The 17,934-nt window shown below is 52.1% G+C and overlaps 1 protein-coding gene across 1 annotated transcript; it reads right to left on the minus strand.

Moving 5' to 3' along the window:
• Positions 1 to 66: 66 nt before the first annotated feature.
• Positions 67 to 17,717, minus strand: Ern2 (endoplasmic reticulum to nucleus signaling 2). Its single transcript, XM_026392083.2, has 22 exons — positions 17,622 to 17,717; positions 15,408 to 15,513; positions 15,020 to 15,053; positions 14,740 to 14,812; positions 13,654 to 13,726; positions 13,431 to 13,538; positions 13,032 to 13,133; positions 11,959 to 12,223; positions 10,023 to 10,101; positions 9,792 to 9,939; positions 9,561 to 9,682; positions 8,718 to 8,873; positions 8,310 to 8,469; positions 3,312 to 3,396; positions 2,936 to 3,125; positions 2,763 to 2,862; positions 2,474 to 2,673; positions 1,281 to 1,428; positions 1,070 to 1,197; positions 596 to 719; positions 455 to 522; positions 67 to 372 (listed from the first exon to the last, which is right to left on the minus strand). The coding sequence occupies exons 1-22, from the start codon at positions 17,715 to 17,717 to the stop codon at positions 67 to 69; spliced, it is 2,871 nt and encodes a 956-aa protein (XP_026247868.2).
• Positions 17,718 to 17,934: the final 217 nt, after the last annotated feature.

The raw sequence follows: 17,934 nt of genomic DNA on the forward strand, positions 1-17,934 counted from the left end.
CGAGGGGCCCGGGCTCAGGGAAAGTCTGCTCCAGCAGACCCAGGCTGCCAGGCCTCCCTGGTTTCCTCAGGGACTGAGATGGGCCTTGGCCTCCGCCTCAGCTGCAGGCCCAACTCCCTTGCCTGCTGGGATGGAGGCTGTCTCTGCGCCCTCTGCTGGCTCAGCTCCGGGTGGCTCCTGGCATGGCTCCCTGGCCTCTGCAGCTGGCGGGTAGTAGGGCAGGAAGAGGCTCTCCGAGGCGCAGCTCCTCATGGTGCGGTAGGTATGGAGGAGCAGCCACGGGAATCGCTGGGTGAAATACTGCACAAAGCTGTCGGGGACCTGGCCCAGGGCTTGTTGCACCTCAGCCGGCAGCTCCCTGTAGTGGTGCTTCTGGGGGGTGATAGACAGGGGACCCTGGCTCGGCTGTGTCCGGCCTTCCAGGATCCAGGCCCCACCCAGACCCAGAACATACCTTGTTCCTCATGGCCCGCAGCAGGTCTCGCACCGATGTCCCCTTATATGACCGGAACCTTCTCAGATCTGTAGGCAGAGGAACGGGCTCTGGAGTTGCCCCCCATGGGCTCCCCTTGGCCACCCCAGGTGTGTGCCTTGCCTGTCTGCAGTGGCACGGAGATGTGCTTGTGCCAGTTGTGCCGGACCACCTTGTAGCCGCCCGCCTCCAGCGCCGTCACCAGGGGCCCTTGCCCAGACTCCTTCTCCAGCCAGTCACTGACGTCCTAGGACCCACAGAGCTCCTGAGCCTTGTGACCAGTGCCAGCCGCCCCAAGGCCAGGAGTGTGTCTCGCTGTAGGAGTGTGAAGCAGAGAGCCTCTTGGTTTAGGGTGGTCAGGACCATTGTCTCTTGGGGACCTTGGATTTGCTGGGCTGCGCTTCTGGGATTTACCACCTACCCAGAAGGCAGGCGCCATGTGTCCATTGTATAGAGAGCAAATGGGTTCAGAGGCACAGTCCCCTTGGTCGGGGTCACACAATGGAATGGAATATCTGGGCACGATGGAACTTCCCTTGTTGATTAGGACCCAACCTTAGGACTTCTGGGGGGCCATTCCCAAGGTTTCCCTCTGACCTGGAAAAACTGGAGCTGCTTGGCTCTGCTCCAGAAGAGGGGGTGGGCCAGCACCTGTGGAGCGGAAGGGCGGGCCTGCGGCACAGGGCTCAACATGGCTTCCACCAGGTCCCGGGCCACCACCTTGTCTGGGGGGCAGAAGGAAGGATGGTTCAGGCCTACCCAGCCTCGTGCCCTCTTCCTCCCTCTGCTGGGCCTAGGTCTCCCTCACCATGGGCCTCTTCTTCCAGGTGAGTCAGACAGGTAGCTCCTGCGAGGATGTTGGCCTGGCGGTAAAGACTGTCCCCAAAGGGGTGGCTGCCACCAGAAAGCACATAATAGAACACACAGCCTGTAGAGAAGATGTCCACAGCAGTGGTCTGGGGGGCCAGAGAGACGGGAATGAGGAGGAGGAAGTCACCCTGGCTAATTCCCCTCAGAGGTTGGTTCAGACTACAACTCCTGGCCATGTCCTGGGCTGCATCTCTTGGCTTTAGGTCCCCTCCCCTCCGCTCTGTTGAAGACCCCCCCTGGCTCTTCACCCGGCACCTGTGACCCTGCAGAATTTTTGGTTTGGGTTTTTCCCGCTCTTTCCTGCAGGTGCACAGGGAGCACGACAGAGGATACAGTAGGTGATGGTGAGGATTGGAGACCTGGCATGGGCCCTGACCCTGCCAGCTGATCCCCGGCTCCCGCTAATCGTCACCAGGGGACTCTGCTAGGATGGCAGAGCTGATTCCCCCCCCCCCCAAGAGAATCCCAAATCCAGATTTTTATGCGGGATTTCCCCTAATGTCAAAATAGTGGCCAGTAATTTAAAAAAATAAACTTTCTGGGCTTGCAGCATTAGTGCATTGGTCCTTGGATCTCCAGCCCACCACTTGGAGCTTTTTCCTGATTTGGGGAGTGGGAGTGATTTCTCTAGTGACTGTCGTTTGGTGTTATCTACACCTATGAATTCAACTTCCACCCACACACTGTGACTCCAAAATCTATATCCCTGGGGTCCCCAACTCCAGTGCCCATGGGGTCAGAAGCTGTTCTGTGCTTTATCTACATCAGCAGATGCTCCCCAGAACCCTCCATCCACATCAGTGATTGTGGACCCAACTCTACAACACCCAGGACGCTCTACCCCAGCTAATTAGATCAGAACCACTGGGTACCGGGGATCTGGGCATTTTCTTCCCACATCAGTTCCCCAGTAATTGTGAATCAGTGAAGATTGGTTTTTATCTTAAGATCCCCTGGGCAGCAAAATCTCCCTGTTGGAGAGCCACTGCCCGAGTAAGAAGAGCCCTTCTGCACAGATCAAGCAGCAGAGGCTTGGAGGAGTGGATCACCCAGCAAGTGGGGTAGGGCCTCTTCTGGAAGGCAGCTGGGACACAGGGAGCCCTGTGGCCTGGGGCAGGGGGGAAGACTCACAGGGCTGTTTGGGGGCAGGAGTTGTAGGAGCTCGGGTGCCATCCAGCCTTCGGTGCCAGGGATGCCCGAGCGGAGGCTGAAGCTGCAGCGGCCGGCAGGCAGCTTCTTGCAGAGGCCAAAATCCGAGAGGACCACCCTGCCTTGACCCTGGCCGTCGGGCCCGGTGAGGAGAATGTTGCCCGGCTTCAGGTCACGGTGCACTACAGGGGTGGCACGGAGAGGGAGCTGGTGGCTGGTGCCGGAGAAGAGCAGGTGGAAGTTGGGGACAGGAGGCAGGGCCAGCGGTTACCTATGTGTAGGGAGTGCAGGTGCGCCAGGCCAGATGTCAGCTGCTGGAGTACCATTGTGGGCTCCAGGCCCCAGCGGCCAAGGTCGGGGTTCTCTACATACTGAGCAACATGGAAGGGCAAAGTGTCACTATGCAGCCCAGGGCCCCCTGCCCTCCCTGAGCTCCCAGCTCACCTCCTGCAAAGAGGCCTGGCAGAGTTCCAGGGCAAGGTAGTGGAACTGGGGGCTCCGCTCCGTGCAGAAGTAGCGGAGCACATTGGGGTGCCTGTCGGACTCCTGCAGCAGCTGGACCTCCCGCCGAACCAGACTGAAGCACTCTCGGAGTAGCCGTTTGACAGCCACTGCCCGACCCTCAAACTGTCCCCTGGGAGATGGGTAAGGGGACAGGGGTTCCGAGAGAGCAGATAAAGGAAAGGGTAGGAACTTGTGAGTAGAGGGGTCAGCCTGTCCCCACCCTGGGGAGTCTTGAAAGAATGGTTCCCTAAGAGGTAACGGCCAAAGGCTCTCGGTGCCGTGTCTGTAGCCTGGCTCCTGCCTGCCTGCCACTTACCGGAAAACGAATGTCCCACCTGCCCCACGTCCCAGCACGTCTTTGGGGTTGAAGGAAATCTTTCCCACTACAGTGAGCTGCTCGGCTAGGGAACAGAGGAGGGCCGTGTCACAGGGAGCCTCTGCTTGCTGCCCACAGCCCCCCTCTGCCCAGTCCAGACCTCCCCTTCCACGCTCAGCCTGGTGGGTAAGAGCCAGCACCCAGGTGTCAGAAACAGGTCCAAGAGCTCTTCCTTCCTGTGTACTTGAGCAAGTTAATTGACCTCTCTGCCTGGGTTTTCTCATCTGTAAAGCAGGGCAGCGTCAACGACCCTACATCATATTAATGTGAAGACTGAAGGACTATGGGAAGAGGGGGCAGGAAGATGTTTGCTGAATTAGCCTCTTTTCTGGCATCTTCTGCCCTATTTTTTTCTCCCTGAATTTCTCTGCCATTAGCCCCACCTCCACCAGTTGTAACTGAATCCTTTAATTGAGGTTGGACTGGCTTCAAACAGGAAGGTGAACTTGGCAGTGGCAGCATGAAGAGAGTGAGCATAGTTACAGAAAAGACTGGCCAGAAAGGAAGAAGCAGGGCACTGGGAGCCTCTGTGGCCCCAGAGTTAGTTCTAAGGTGGCAAGGGACCCCCAGAAGGCCTTGGTTTCCCATTAGGATGGATGAGGTGGGCTCAGGGGAGCAAGGGTCTGTAGGTTTGTAAGGGGCGCTCTCCATATAGCCAACTATATGGCACCCCTGAATTGTGCAGAGCAGGGGCCCTGAGAACATGCTACTCGCTTCTGGTTCTATAATCGGCTCTAGAAAAAGTGGAAAAGCAAATTAAAATCAGGGTTAGGAACCAGTAAGAAAAGCCCTATTATGGTTGGGATATGAGGTGTCTCCCAAAAGCTCACCTGGAAGACAGTGCAAGAAAGTTCAGAGGAGAAATGTCTGGTTAGGAGAGCCTTAATCGGTTAATTAATCACCTGGTGGGATTTATTGAGTGGTAATTGAAGGCTGGTGGGGTGTGACTGGAGAAGGGAGGGCATTGGGGGGCATGGCTTTGGGATATATATATATATATATATATATATATATATATATATATATATATATATATTATTGGGGATTGAACTCAGGGGCACTCAACCACTGAGCCACATCCCCAGCCCTATTTTGTGTTTTATTTAGAGTTGGGGTCTCACTGAATTGCTTAGCGCCTCACTAAGTTGCAGAGGCTGGCTTTGAACTTGTGATCCTCCTGTCTCAACCTCTGCTGGGATTACAGGCGTGCGCCATGGCATCCAGCTGGGGTATATATTTGTATCTGGCAAGTAGAGTCTCTCTCTCTGCTTTCTGATCATCACGAGAGCTGCTTCCATCCTCCACACACTCCACCATGATGTTCAGCCTCAACTCAAGCACCAAGGAATGGATCTGGCTATCTACGGACTGAGACCTCTAAAACTGTGAGCCCTTAAGTAAACTTTTCCTCTTCTATAATTTTTCTGTTTGGGTCTTTAAGTCATGGCCTCAAAAAAGCTGACTAAAACCAGCCCCAAGCCATGCTTTAGCACTGCTTGCTAAACATTCACTCTCATCCTCTCTGCAATATGCAGGCAGTAACCTAAGTTGGTGTTCCCTGGACATCCAACTTGAATGAATGCATTCAGGGCTTTGCAGAAAGCACATCACCTGTACTGTCTGTGGCAGCTCAGAAATCAGGGACAGAATCGCCTGAAAACCTGTTGGAACAAGCGCTGGTCATCTGGTTTTCATTCTATTGTACGCCTGCTTTTCCTGTTCTTGATGCCCATGGTGTAGGATAAATGTTGGCTCAGTGCTTGCTAGACTGATGTTCAGTGGCACCCTCAGTACTAGACAGAGTCCAGCCTTAAGGCCTTGAGGACCTTGAATTCAGGTATTTATCAGCCTTCTGCAGCATCATAGTAGAGAGGCAACACATGCAAGAGGTAAGTTATAAAGCATTCAAAAGTTGTCATGTCAGGGAACATGGCACAGTCAGAATTATCTCTTGGAAGTCCTGAGCACACACTGTATTTTGCTGCTGCTTTGACATAGGCTGGGAACCTTTAGAGATAGTCACATCCTTTCATAGGTGTTTGCCAGTGTTCAGACAGGGCAGGATCCCACAGCAGCCCATTAAGAGCACAGCTTACTTGTCTTTGAACTCCTGAGCTGCCACTCAGTAGCTCTATGAGCCTGGAGGTGAGATGCAGAGTGTCATTAAGCTTTTCTGCCTTCTTCCATAGAAGAGGCATCATAACAGTACCTACAGCACAGGAATGTTAATGTGAGTTCATACATGCAAAGTGTTTAGAACAGTGCCTGTGCACAGGAAATGCTAGAAACAGGCTCACTCTGGTTCAGGCTTGATAATGTCCACTTGCTGTTGGATGTATGACATGATTGGCAGTTCTGAAGGACACCCAAGTATGCACGGGTACGTGCATTTGTGTTAAGTGATTTGTTAGCCATAGAAACACTCATAAGAAATGTCCCTCTCTCCTATTGAGATAGGAGGGCTGAGATTTCCAAGATCAGAGTTCCTGAGCTTGACATTTGTGTCCTAAGAATAAAATAGGCTGCCCCGAGTGCTGGGGTGGAGGCTGTGTTTGAAGAGTGGGTTCTCAAGAGCTTTTCTCCATGAGCCATATTTTGACTCTCCCAGGTCTGAGATTCTGATACTGTGGACTCTGAAATAGTTCTATCTGGGTTTTGCCTAAATGGGCAAATCTCAGACAACAGTAACTCCGCCTTTTCCTCACAGTGGCTTAGCACACGTTCATTTCATACCTATTTATGAGAGGTGCTGTTTTTGAATCTCCAGTGCCCAGAGTCAGTCTTGATCCAACAAACATTCAGTGAGCCCTCCTCTCTGCCAAGGGTCGTAGGAGTAAGCTAGACCAGCATAATCCCTGCTATAAACTAGCAGGGCAGCTGTTCCCAGACTGCCACAGTCCCCACCATTCCTTATTGTCTCCTTGGTGGCTGCTTTACTCTATCCACTTGGTCCATGAGCATGAATCTGCAACCTTACTTTCACTTGCAGAATGTAATCTTTGAATTTTAGTTTGTGTCCCACTCTTTGGGGCTCACTTGCAGTTCCCCCTTCTTGGGCTCCCAGTTTGGGCTTCGAATCTAGGTTATTTCCTGTTTCCCAAGTCTGGATTTTGTGCCCCTTCTCTGAATTCCCGAAACTCCTTCCTTATATGATCCCACCACCACACTACATAATCATCTCCTGTTCTCTCTGGGTTTTGTCTAGAGTGCATGAAAATGCCAAATAACAAGCTTATTCACATTTTAAATAAAGAAGTGAAAGAACTATAAAGACTTTAAATGACAGAGGAAATCTAGTATTATATACAGTTATTTTTTTCTACTGAGTTTAATAACAAAATTACCAGGCTCTATCTAGGCTAATCTCTTTGATTTTTCTTGGGCGCTTGTCCCAAAACATCGATATCACCCTGACTCTTTCCCTAGAGTGCATAAATAATTTTTGGTATTTTATATAACAAGGCTGACTTGGCTGAGTCAGACCTGAGACTCAAGTTCTGAGATTCTTTTCCTTCTTCCTTGTTACTTCTCTAGAGGATTACTGAAATCTAGTGACTTAGATGGAAATTGGGGAGACTTCTGGGGAGAGAATTTCTACCACCTCAATGACTGGAGCCTGGTGAGTTGGGGTGTGAGGGGTAACAGAAGGAAAATGGCAAGGAGGGTTTGCAGCACCCTTTGACAAAAACCACCCAGGAAAAGATGGAGTCTGGATTGTCTGCACTCCACTCTAAAGTCATCTCCAAACGGAGATGAGGGTTTTGGGGTGCAATAGGGGGATTATTCCCTGGACCCACTTTGAATCTCGAAAATGACAAGAATTACAATGCTTCAGGGCTCAGGCAACTTGGCTGTGGGACACTGGGGGAGAGCTGGCCTGGGCTGTGGTGTAGCTCAGTCCTACAGCATATGCTTTGTCTGTGCTGGGCCCAAGGTTCTATCCCAAAAGACAATCTCTGATCCCGAGGAAGGGGAGTGTTTCCCTCTCAGCAGAGGCCTGAGGAAGGGGAGCACACAGGGGAGCACCGGGATTGTGGTACAGCTACAGTCAACTGCAGGGTGGACTTCAGCAGGTGGAGCTGCTGCATGGGGAAGTGGGGGGAGCAGGACCAGGAGGGGCCAGGGCTGGTTCACCAACAGCACCAGCCCCGCCCAGAGCCAGAGGAGCAGGAGAAGCACAGACCCCCGGAAGCATCCCCAGATACCACAGAATCTTTGAAAGGGACTGTCGATAGGTTTAAATTGAGAAAAGATGAGAGGAATGTTTAAAAAGATAAAATGGTGCCAGGTGTGGCGGTGCACCCCTGCAATCCCAGCAGCTTGGGAGGCTGAGCAAGGAGGATCGAAAGTTCAAAGCCAGCCTCAGCAACTTAGCAAGGCCCTAAGTGACTCAGCAAGATTCGGTCTCTAAATAAAACATAAAATAGATTTGGGGATGTGGCTCAGTGGTTAAATATGCTTGGGTTCAATCCCCAGTATCAAAAATAAAAAATAAAAATAAAATACAATTTTACTTAGATAGCTTACCATTACCATTATAAAATGTGATATTATTTTATATTAATAACATCACCTAGGCCTGATTTAAATAATGATATCACCTCATTGGGAAAGGTTACTATGAGACAGGTGTTTTTAGTCCTTCTTAACAAAATGAAAACTGAAATTCACAGAGGTCAAGCAACTGGTCAATGTTAACAGAGAATAGAGTTTGATCTACATTCAGTTCTATCTACATCCAGAGTTCTTTGAAATTAATAAGTATAAAGAAGACCCTTGGGTGCTCAACACAATGCCCTCAAAGCACCCTCTTATTATCTTATTTAGGTGGAACCATCCCACTATCATGGCTTCTATGAAATTCACTTTGAAATTAAATTAAGTGTGCCCCTCCCTTTTCTGTCCCGATTCTGGCCCATCTTGTTCTCTCCAGCTCACCTTCAGGATCGCAGGGTGCATGGGCTTGCTCGGAGGGACTTTGAAGACTCTTCTGGCATTGCGGGGTGGCCCCTGGGAGCTGGGCCTGAGCGTCCTGTGAGATGGCAGGGCCTTCAGGTGCTGGGGGACTCTTCTGCTGCTTCTCTGCCAACTGCTGCTGCTAACGCAGGAGGGTTCAGGGAGCTTGGCCCAGCCAGGCCTGCCCAGTGAGGGCCCACACCTAAGCTGGCCTCCACCTGGACCATGAACCCACACAGCACAGGAGCAGGGGACTGGGAACTGCTGGGGGGAAGGCAGGGCGCAGAGTTGGAAAGGGGTGAGGGAGAGGGTGGCTCAGTGGTCTGAGAGGAGCAGAGTTCTCTCTGGAAAGACACTACGATGCACCTGAGGTCAGAGCCATGGGCTTACCTGCCTCATCAGGAAAAGAATCCAGCCTCCCAGGAGGACTCCTGTGAGACTCGCTGCCAGCAGGTCTTGGGATCCCAGCCCTGGAGAAGAGTCTGGAGTTTTCTCTTCAGGATGTAGCTCTGTGTCCCAAGGTTCCTCTCGACTTGGGCTCAGGAGCTGGGAACGAAGCAGTTTTCAATCTTGGTACTCCCTCTCACAGTGGAACCCCCAACCCTTCCCCAGTCCAGGGCAGGGCTTAGCTGAAGGGGCAGTGAGTGGTCTGTTATGGTGGGAACCATGGAGCTCTCCGTGGTGCTGAAACATCATGGTGCCCAGGAGTGTGGTTTGCCAAACCAGCATCTCCTTGAATGTCACTAAAAATACAGGTACTCGTAGGGCGTCATTAAAAATACAGACGTCCACCTCCAGAGACTCTGCATTTGGTGTGTCTGGAATGGATTCCTGGGTGATTCTGATGAGCGACCAGATTTGAGAATTAGTACTCCAAGTCACGGCTCTTCCTCCTGACCTTGAACTACTTACTGGTACTTCTTATCTAACCTGCTCCCAGGAAGGCAAAATATTTTTTTTTTATAGTTTTTCTGTTTTAAAATTCTCACTTGATGAATATTTTACAATATTTGTGCTGAAGAAAAATAAAAGACGGCAAACCATGTTTCACTGTTTAGGAACCCAATATCTTTTTGATACTTCTAACAGTTCTGACAGTGACAACCACAAAATGTTTGTCTTCTCAGAAACTCTGAGGTCACCTAATCCTCCATCAGGTTACTCCTAGAAGCCCGAGGGAAAGGTCCAAGGGCTGTCCATGTACCTACTGCCCTCTGCCCGTCTAGCACTGACCTCTGAGAAGACAGTTGAAGTGTGGGTACTCTCCGGGGGTCTTGTGGCAGCAGTCCCACTCCCTGAGGTGGGGTGGACCCTCAGCATGGTGGTGTGCAGGACTGGGGGTGGCTCATGGTGTCCTAAGGGGCAGGGACACAAATCAGAGGGCTGAAGGTGATCTCGGCCTTCTAACTTCTAAAGGATCTGGGCTCAGACCCTTGATTCCAAATTTGAGCCAAGGAACCTTACCAATGAGCAGCCATTGGCTCGGGAGGGCCACACTGCCTGAGGGGTATCTGACGGCAGTGCTGGGTGAGCCCTCCCGCTCCCCTGAGACTTGGAGTGTCACCTCATCTGTGGTCGGGCCATCCATGGGGGCCAGGGTCAGTCCACGAGGCTATGGGAGAAGATGGACAGCCATGAAGGAGGCCCCTCTCCTGCTACATCCCTCTTTCCAGCCCTCGAGAGACCCCTTCTCACCACCAGGGCCACTCCTGTGTGGACCAAGGCTTTGGAGACATAAAAGCCAGCTTCTTCTTTTCCTACGTACAGTGTCATCCTAAGGGGGGAGAGGAAAAAGAGAACAATGGGTCACAGTGGTGTGTGGCTTCAGATACCCACATAGAGGATCTTTCCATATTGGTCATGTGAGTTGCGTTAGTCAATGTCCCTAGAAGGGACTTGTAAAATGCTTGTGGACTGGGGCTTCCTCCCTGGTATTGTTCTTGGGGACTCTGAGATGACCATTGAGGAAGACCTGGTGAAGTAGCAAAGAACTCTGCTGTTTGATACTTTGTAGGCCATATGGAGAGAGGTGAGTGGGGACCAGGCTAGATGTTGGCTGTGTCAAGTCACCAGCTGACTGCAGGCCAGAAGAACCACCCAGATGACCCACAGATGCTTGAGAACAAATAAATGCGGTTTTTAAGTGCTATGTTTTGAGTAGTTGGGCAGCAAAATGGATACAAACGTTGTAGTCACAATTTATAAATTTATGTCTATCCCAGACCCCCTTTAAAAAATCTCAATTTTCTAAATCTGAACACATCACCTGACTCTTCCCCTGCTTCTGTTCTTTCCGGGCTTCCTCCTCTAGTGCTCCCTACCCCTGAAAATGATGGCACCCACATGCTTCTAGAAACCTAAGTGTGACCCTTGGCCTTTCCTCGTTCACAGCCACCCTGCTTCCTGATCATTCTTACTATCACCACCTCTTCATGTCTTACGTCTTATTTCCATCTCTCGTTTTTCACTCTCGTCCAAAGTATCATCCTTTGCCTGAACTAAAGCATATCCTCTCAGCGTCCATATTTCCCTGAATCACTCTTCACATTGCGACTAGAAGGAGCTTCCCACAATGAAACTATGATCAAATCGCTTCCTCATATGGGGGTCTCAGGGGTCCTCCAGTGATTTCTCCTTAGCCTTGGGGAAAAATGTTCAAGCCCTTTACATGACCCCACAAGATCCCAGTTAACTTAGAACTTCAGACTTCACTTCCTGTTGGATATATGCTCCAGCTTATTTAATTTTTTCTGTTCCCTGGATGACGTGCTTTCTATCTCCCATTTCCTATTTACCTTTTAGATTTCAACTTACATGTCCCTTCTCTCTTTTTTTTTTAAATGAATAAATTAACATTGGTAGTAAGATTTTATTTTTTTTTTAAGAGTGAGGAGGGAGAGAGAGAGAGAGAGAATTTTTAATATTTATTTTCTAGTTCTCGGCGGACACAACATCTTTGTTGGTATGTGGTGCTGAGGATCGAACCCGGGCCGCACGCATTCGAGGCGAGCACGCTACCGCTTGAGCCACATCCCCAGCCCACATGTCCCTTCTTTAAGAAGCTTTCCATGATTGCTCCTGCCCCCAGTCTCAATTTGGGTATCTTTCTTATACATTCCCACCATACCCTGTACTTCTATCATCTCATCCTTTCTCACACCATGCTAGGACTCCAAGATTCCTGTAGGCAGGAACAGTGGCTGTTATTGTTGTATTCCCAGAGCCTAGCAAGTGACTGGCACATAGTAAATGCTTAGTTAAGTTTTTGGGGAACAAAATGAATAAATGGACAATCCCAGACTTTCCCAGTCTCCTGATACTGCAAGATGGAGACACCAAAGTATTAGGTGTTATGAGGGAAGGTGATTTTTAAAGTATTTAATAATCAGGCACAGAATCTAGCAATCAGAGGGGCTGTGGCCTGGAGGCTCCCTCGTAGGCCAGATTTTACCCTATTAGTTGCTGAACAGTGGGGCTATCCAGGGGGCCCTGGAGGTACTTGGGGGCACAGTGTTTTGACACCTTTTTTGGTGCTGTTGGTGGTCATGGTTGAACATCATGCCTGGTCATTGGGTCTGGGCTGGGATAACTCCAGAAGCTCCCTTTCTGGCCCCCAGGAGTGGATACCTACTGAAGCTGGGTGTCCAGGACAGAGAAGTGTGTGGCCGTATGTTGGGGGCCTGAAGCAGGCAGCCGGATGTGGCCCCAGCGGATGGCGAGGAAATGCAGGGTGTCCCGAGCCAGGGTGAGGTGGGGTAGCTGGTGCAGGCCATCCTGATGCCAGGTGTAGATGCCCATCACAGGCACACCCAAGTCCTGGGTCCACAGCACAGTCCCACTTCCTGGGTCCACAGTCAGCAGCAGGCCCATCCCACAGGATGTGAGGTAGCTCATGTCTGCCAAGGAAGATGGCCGGGAGAGGTGAGAGCCCTGGTGGATGCATCCGAGAGCATCCAGGGTGGAGGGGTGTTCAGGTGTGTGGGGGTCAGGTGAGATTACTTGGAGGGTCTCCAGGACATAGGAAGGTCAGAGTTCATGGGATCATCCAAAGGTGACTCAGATGTGCGTGAGTCAAACTGGGTCATCTGAGAGGAACCTTAGGATGTAGGGTAGTCAGCCATCGACTGAGGCTCACTTAGGATGGGTCATCATTGTGGCCTAGATATTCAGGTCACTTGGAGTCACTTAGATTATGAAAGAGTTAAGGGCCCTGGGCGTGTCACTGTGATGTGTCAGGGTACCTTCATGGAGTCTCATGCAGAAGGATATAGTCAAGATTTGAGGGGCTATTTAGGGGCACCGGTGAGGTCCTTGGGCATTGGGAAGGCCTGGCATACTATCCAGGGGGTGGCCGGGTTTCTCTTGGGGGTCATCTGCAAGGGTCACTCATCATGTAGGGTTCAGTTAGGGCAAGTGGGGAGTGCTCAGGGTGTGTGGGTCGCTTGTGGTCACTTAGAGGCTGGAGTGACCTAAGGCTACCTGGGTGGGGTCATTTGGGTTATGGAAGAGTTGGGATGGTGAGACCTTGCTCGGAGATATGAGGGTGAAGTCATATCTTGGAGTCATCTACCAGGGGTATGTCACTCAGCACGTGAGGGGGTCTGTGGGTCAGAATATGGGTGGGACTTGGTCAGAAATGCCATTCAAGGTTCCCTGGCCTGGGGACCTTACTCCAAGACGGGGCTGGGGAAAGGTGGCACTCACATTTCCCAGGTGATCCATCCATGGGGGCTGCTGAGTAGCGGCAGTAGGTGGTGTTCCAGCGCAGGGCCGGGGCCCTTGGGTCATGCATGGTAACCGTGTACTCTGGAGATCCCCCAAAGCAAGATTACCAGGAGTGCCCATGTGATACTTCCCTCACCCCATCCCGAAGGCTGTTCATTTTGTGGCGTAGGGACTTCCTGGGCACCCTCCTGTAGGCCTGGTGAATAACCCAATGACAGAGCACGAGGCTGTCCATTTCTGTATCCGCCACCATTGAGTTAAATGTTTGTTGAAGACTAACCAATCTGCCTGGTCTCAACTTGGATAGCAACAGCCAGGCCTGGACAGAGAATGAAGGGTGCTGCCCCGAGCTTGGGGAGCAGCTGGGGCTTGACTCACGTGTTCGGCCGATGTAGAGGTGGGGGGTAGAGAGACTGTCTGTGGTCAGTGTCATCTGAGTCTCCCCTGACTCAGGATTCACTATGAACCAGGCGTCCTGCTTCCGTCCTGCAGAGGGGGATGGCGTGGGAAACACTGTGCCTCTGTGTCAGGCTGGCCCATCACAGCCCAGGTTCCCTCCTGCTGGCTGGACCTGGATGCCAAAGACTGGAGAGGAGCTCACCTGTGTAGAAGACCCCGTCGGAGCTGCGGCAGGGAGAGGCATGGACCAGCTCTGGGATGGTGAACGGCAGTTTCTAGGATAGGGACAATGTTCAGGAAGAATTGGAAACACACACACACACAGCAGTCAGCTGTGCTGGACACCCTTCTGAGGTTGACCCCATAATCACATTTTCATGAGGCATCATTGTTATTATTATTTACGCTTCCCAGAAAACTGGAGCTCAGAGAGGCCAAATAATTTGACTAACGTCACACAGTCATTGAGTGGCAGAGCCAGTGTCTTCCGAGGCAGTACACAACCACTTTGCTACACAGCTTCTCAAGGACCTGCAGATCTTCCCATACCCAGTGTCAAGATGCCCCAGGTTACACCCGATCCCTGCCTGATGCCCTCCTCAAAAACACACACGGAGACTTTCAAAACTGTCAACAGCCATGAAAGACTCAGAGAGGTTGAGGAGCTGATCCAAAATCAAGGGGACCCTGCCCAATGTGGCTATGAGTAGAGATCCACCCACCACCCTCCTCTGCCCTGTTCTCTCCCTGGAGTTGAACTTGTCTGGATTATGTGAGTGGACTCCATGTGCTCTTGATCCTTGTTAGGTTTGGATAATGGGGACAGGGTAAGATCAGGGTATGTATACCCTGTTACCAGCCAAACAACTCCCAACTTTCAGAAACGGAGCCATATCCAGCTGACCAACAGCGGACCACAGGTGCAGGAGCAAGTTTGATCCAGACCAGCAGAAGAACCACCCAACCGAGCCCAGCCTAACTATCATCCCACTAAATTTCGAGTTGTTTGGTTTTGAGGCAATTGGTTATTTAGCAAAAGCTAATTGACACATAAGTTTATCCTTAAATCCACCAGAGTCCTGAGAAGCCCCCTCAATGTCCTCAGCCAGCTCTGCTGACAGTGAGAGCCATGCTCCCTCCAGCAGACAGCCTTCCCCGTGATGCTCAGAGCCTGACTTATATCCCCCGTGAGACACCCGGATTCTGACCATGCTACCCCAGTGCCCTTCAGTGCACTAGCTGACGGCATCAGGGCCCTCGCCATCCCAGAGTTCTGTAGGAAACCCACCATTAATCCCTGTTGTCTCTGGGTCCCCAGGATGTACAGGCTGCCGTCAGCAGGGTCGGAGAGAAAAGCTGTTCTGTGGGACAGAGAAGGACATGGAGAAGCTTGAGTTCAAGGCCCTGATTTTATGAAGGTCCCCATTCCCTCCAAATTCTCAGCAGGAGCCCCAAGATCTTCCCCTGTATCATACCCAGACCCAATTCTCTTCCCTCCTTTCTAACACGCACCCCCTCAAAACAACCCTCCCATCTCCATCTCCCAGCTCCTCCTCATGTTCACTTACTCTGTGACATACATTGGTCCTTGGATGATGGGATCTGCAGGGACAGGACACGCAGCATGAGCCCCCTCTAGACTCTAGTTGAGAAGCACAGCTTGTGCTTACCGAGCCCAGCGTTCGACAGGAATGCCAGGTCTCCTCCCAAGAACTCTGTGAGGTGGGCTCATTGGCCCCATTTTACAGGTGAGGACATCGAGGTTCCAAGAGGTGAAGTGGACTTCCCACGGCTACCCAGCTGGGAAGTGGGGAAGCTGCCTGCAGACACTGGCTTGGTGGGAACTTGGCACCCACGTGCTTACTCTCTATGCCCAAGTGACTCCCTACCATGCCCACCATCAAACTAGGGACCCAAGGAGAGAGCAAGGGCAGCCCCGGGCAGCCCCTGGCACACCATTCTTCAGCGTCCACTTCAGGTCCCCTGTCTGCTTGCTCAGCGCGTGGAGACTTCCATCCAAGGTGGACACCAGCAGGAGGCTCTCTGGCTTCAGGGTCTGGGCCTGTGGTGGGGAACCGCGTCAGCTCCTTTGAGAGGCCTGGGCTACCCTTGCTCCTGCCCCAGGCAGGGCGGACTGTGACCCCTCTTCTCCCAGAGGTGGGACAGAGAGGGAGGATGATCAGGGGAGCTTCTGTCTGCACCCATCATTGCTTTGACCCTGTGGGGAGGCTACAGTGGAGCTGGGGGCTCCAGGGGAGTTGGCCCCCCACTGTATTTAAATTCCCACTTCCTCCCCGCTTCCGTTCCTCTGGCTTTTCAAAAAACACTGCAAGTGTTTTTTTTTTTTAATATTTATTTTTAGTTGTAGTTATACACAATACCTTTATTTTATTTATTTATTTTTATGTGATGCTGAGAATGGAACCCAGGGCCTTGCACATGCTAGGTGAGCACTCTACTGCTGAGCCACAACCCCAGCCCTAAGTTTTTTTTTTTTTAAATGTTTTAGTTGTCAATGGATCTTTTTGATTAATTAATTAATATGCGGCTCTGAGGATCAAACCCAGGGCCTCACGCATGCCAGATGAGCATTCTACCACGGAGCCCCAACACTGCAATTTTTAATGAAAAGACTTCCCTGACCCTTCCAGCCTCCCTAGGAGATTGCATCTCTGAGTCTCCCCATTGCACAGATCAGGGAGTAGGAAGCTCAGGAAGGTTAGGTTACTGCCCTAAAGACACACAGATAATCAAAGGTGCAACTGGGTCTTGAACTACCAACTCTCTCTCAGCCTGGTCTCTCTCTCTTTGGCACAATGTCTGCCTCTTTTAGAATGAGCCTTTCTGCCCCACACCCTCCCCCCAAACTGGCCCAGCTGCTTTGGGTGCCAGACTCCAACAGGCCCCCAAACCACAGCTGGGGGGTAGCTGTGGGGAGGGAGGCCTGGACCTGGCCCCTGCTGGGTTAACTCACCAGCTGTAGCCCCTCCCTGAGCAAACAAGGTGAGGCTGAGCTCACAGCAGGCATTCTAACATCCGGGTGGCCCAGCCGCACCCCTGCGAAGGCCACATCCTGCTCCAGGACCCTCAGCTTGGGGTCTGAGCCTACAGTATCTGGTGCAGAGTGCGGCAACTTTCTCCGAGACCCACCCCCACCTCTGACTTTTTTTGTACCTGGGATTGAACCCAGGGGCACTCAGCCACTGAGCCCCATCCCCAGCCCTATTTTGTATTTTACTTAGAGACGGGTCTCACTGAGCTGCTTAGGGCCACCACACCCAGCTCAAGCCCCTCTCTTTTCTGGTCCTGAGTTCTTCCATCTGCAACATGGCAGAAGTGAGGATGGCTTAGAGAAGATGCTACACACTGTCCCCAACGAATTTCATTTGACCATTCATGTTCAAAATTTTGGTTTTTATTACCAATTTTTGTAACATTTGGAAGATTTCACTTTTTTTAAAAAAATCAGATTTTCTAATTGTTCCCATTTCTCATTTTTTTTTTCTGGAAACACCAGCTCTGGCCCCACCGGGCTCTCATTTTTACTTGACAACCGCGCGGATGGATGCAGAGCTGGAAAGGAGGCTGGGGAGTAAGTGCTGGGGGCGGGGGCTCCAGGCTGGGCGGTTGGGTTCTAGGTTGGGCATCTTCTGTGTCCTGACTGCGCTCCCCCAAGATTGGATGTCTCTGCTCCTGGCTGGGCTGGACCAGATCCCTACCACCTTGAGCTCACTTTTCTCGGAGGTTCTGAACCTGGGGTCCGGTCTTGGATACGGTGTTGGGGGGGGGTGCATTGCCAAGCACCTGGTATGGAAAAACGTAGAGGTGCATGTCTCAGCAGGGGATCCTTAAATTGGTCACATCTTTAAAGGAGGCCAGGCTCCCTAGAAGTTTTGAGGGACCTGGCTCTACTGCCAGACTGTCCCCTTCTCCAGATGAACCCTGCTCCCTGCCCTCCGTGGAGAAGAGGCGGGCGCTGCGCCTCCCTGTGCGTTTCCACGCTGGCACACCTCTCCAGCTCCAGACGCAAGTGGCACTTCCCCCAGGGACCTACTGGAGGTGACCCGGGCCGGAGAGGAAGGGAAGGGGCCCCATTGCCCCGCTGTCCCCTCGCCCCCGTCCCCTGCTCCCCGCAGACTCTAGAGGCGCTGCCTCCTCCCCGGCTCTCACCTGTGGCCCGAGGGTCCCCAGCAGCGCCGCGAGCTGGAGCAGGAGCCCGAGCCCGGACCACAGCGACGACCCGGACCCCGGGGCGACGGTCCCCATAGCGCCAAAAGGCAGCCGCACACTTGGCCGGATCCCTCCTGGCCTCCTGGGGACCGTGTGGTTCCCGCCCTCCCGAGGAGACTCCGCCCTGGGCTGGGACTGCTGGTCACGCAGAGGCCACCACCTCAACCTGCAGTCGCGGGCCTCTGCCCTTCCCAGGACACTCACACCGAATCGCCCGTGGCTGACTGGGGCCGCCTGGTGCCCCTCCATGACG

This window comes from Urocitellus parryii, chromosome 9 (assembly GCF_045843805.1).
Source record: "Urocitellus parryii isolate mUroPar1 chromosome 9, mUroPar1.hap1, whole genome shotgun sequence".
Classification (NCBI taxonomy): Eukaryota; Metazoa; Chordata; class Mammalia; order Rodentia; family Sciuridae; genus Urocitellus; species Urocitellus parryii.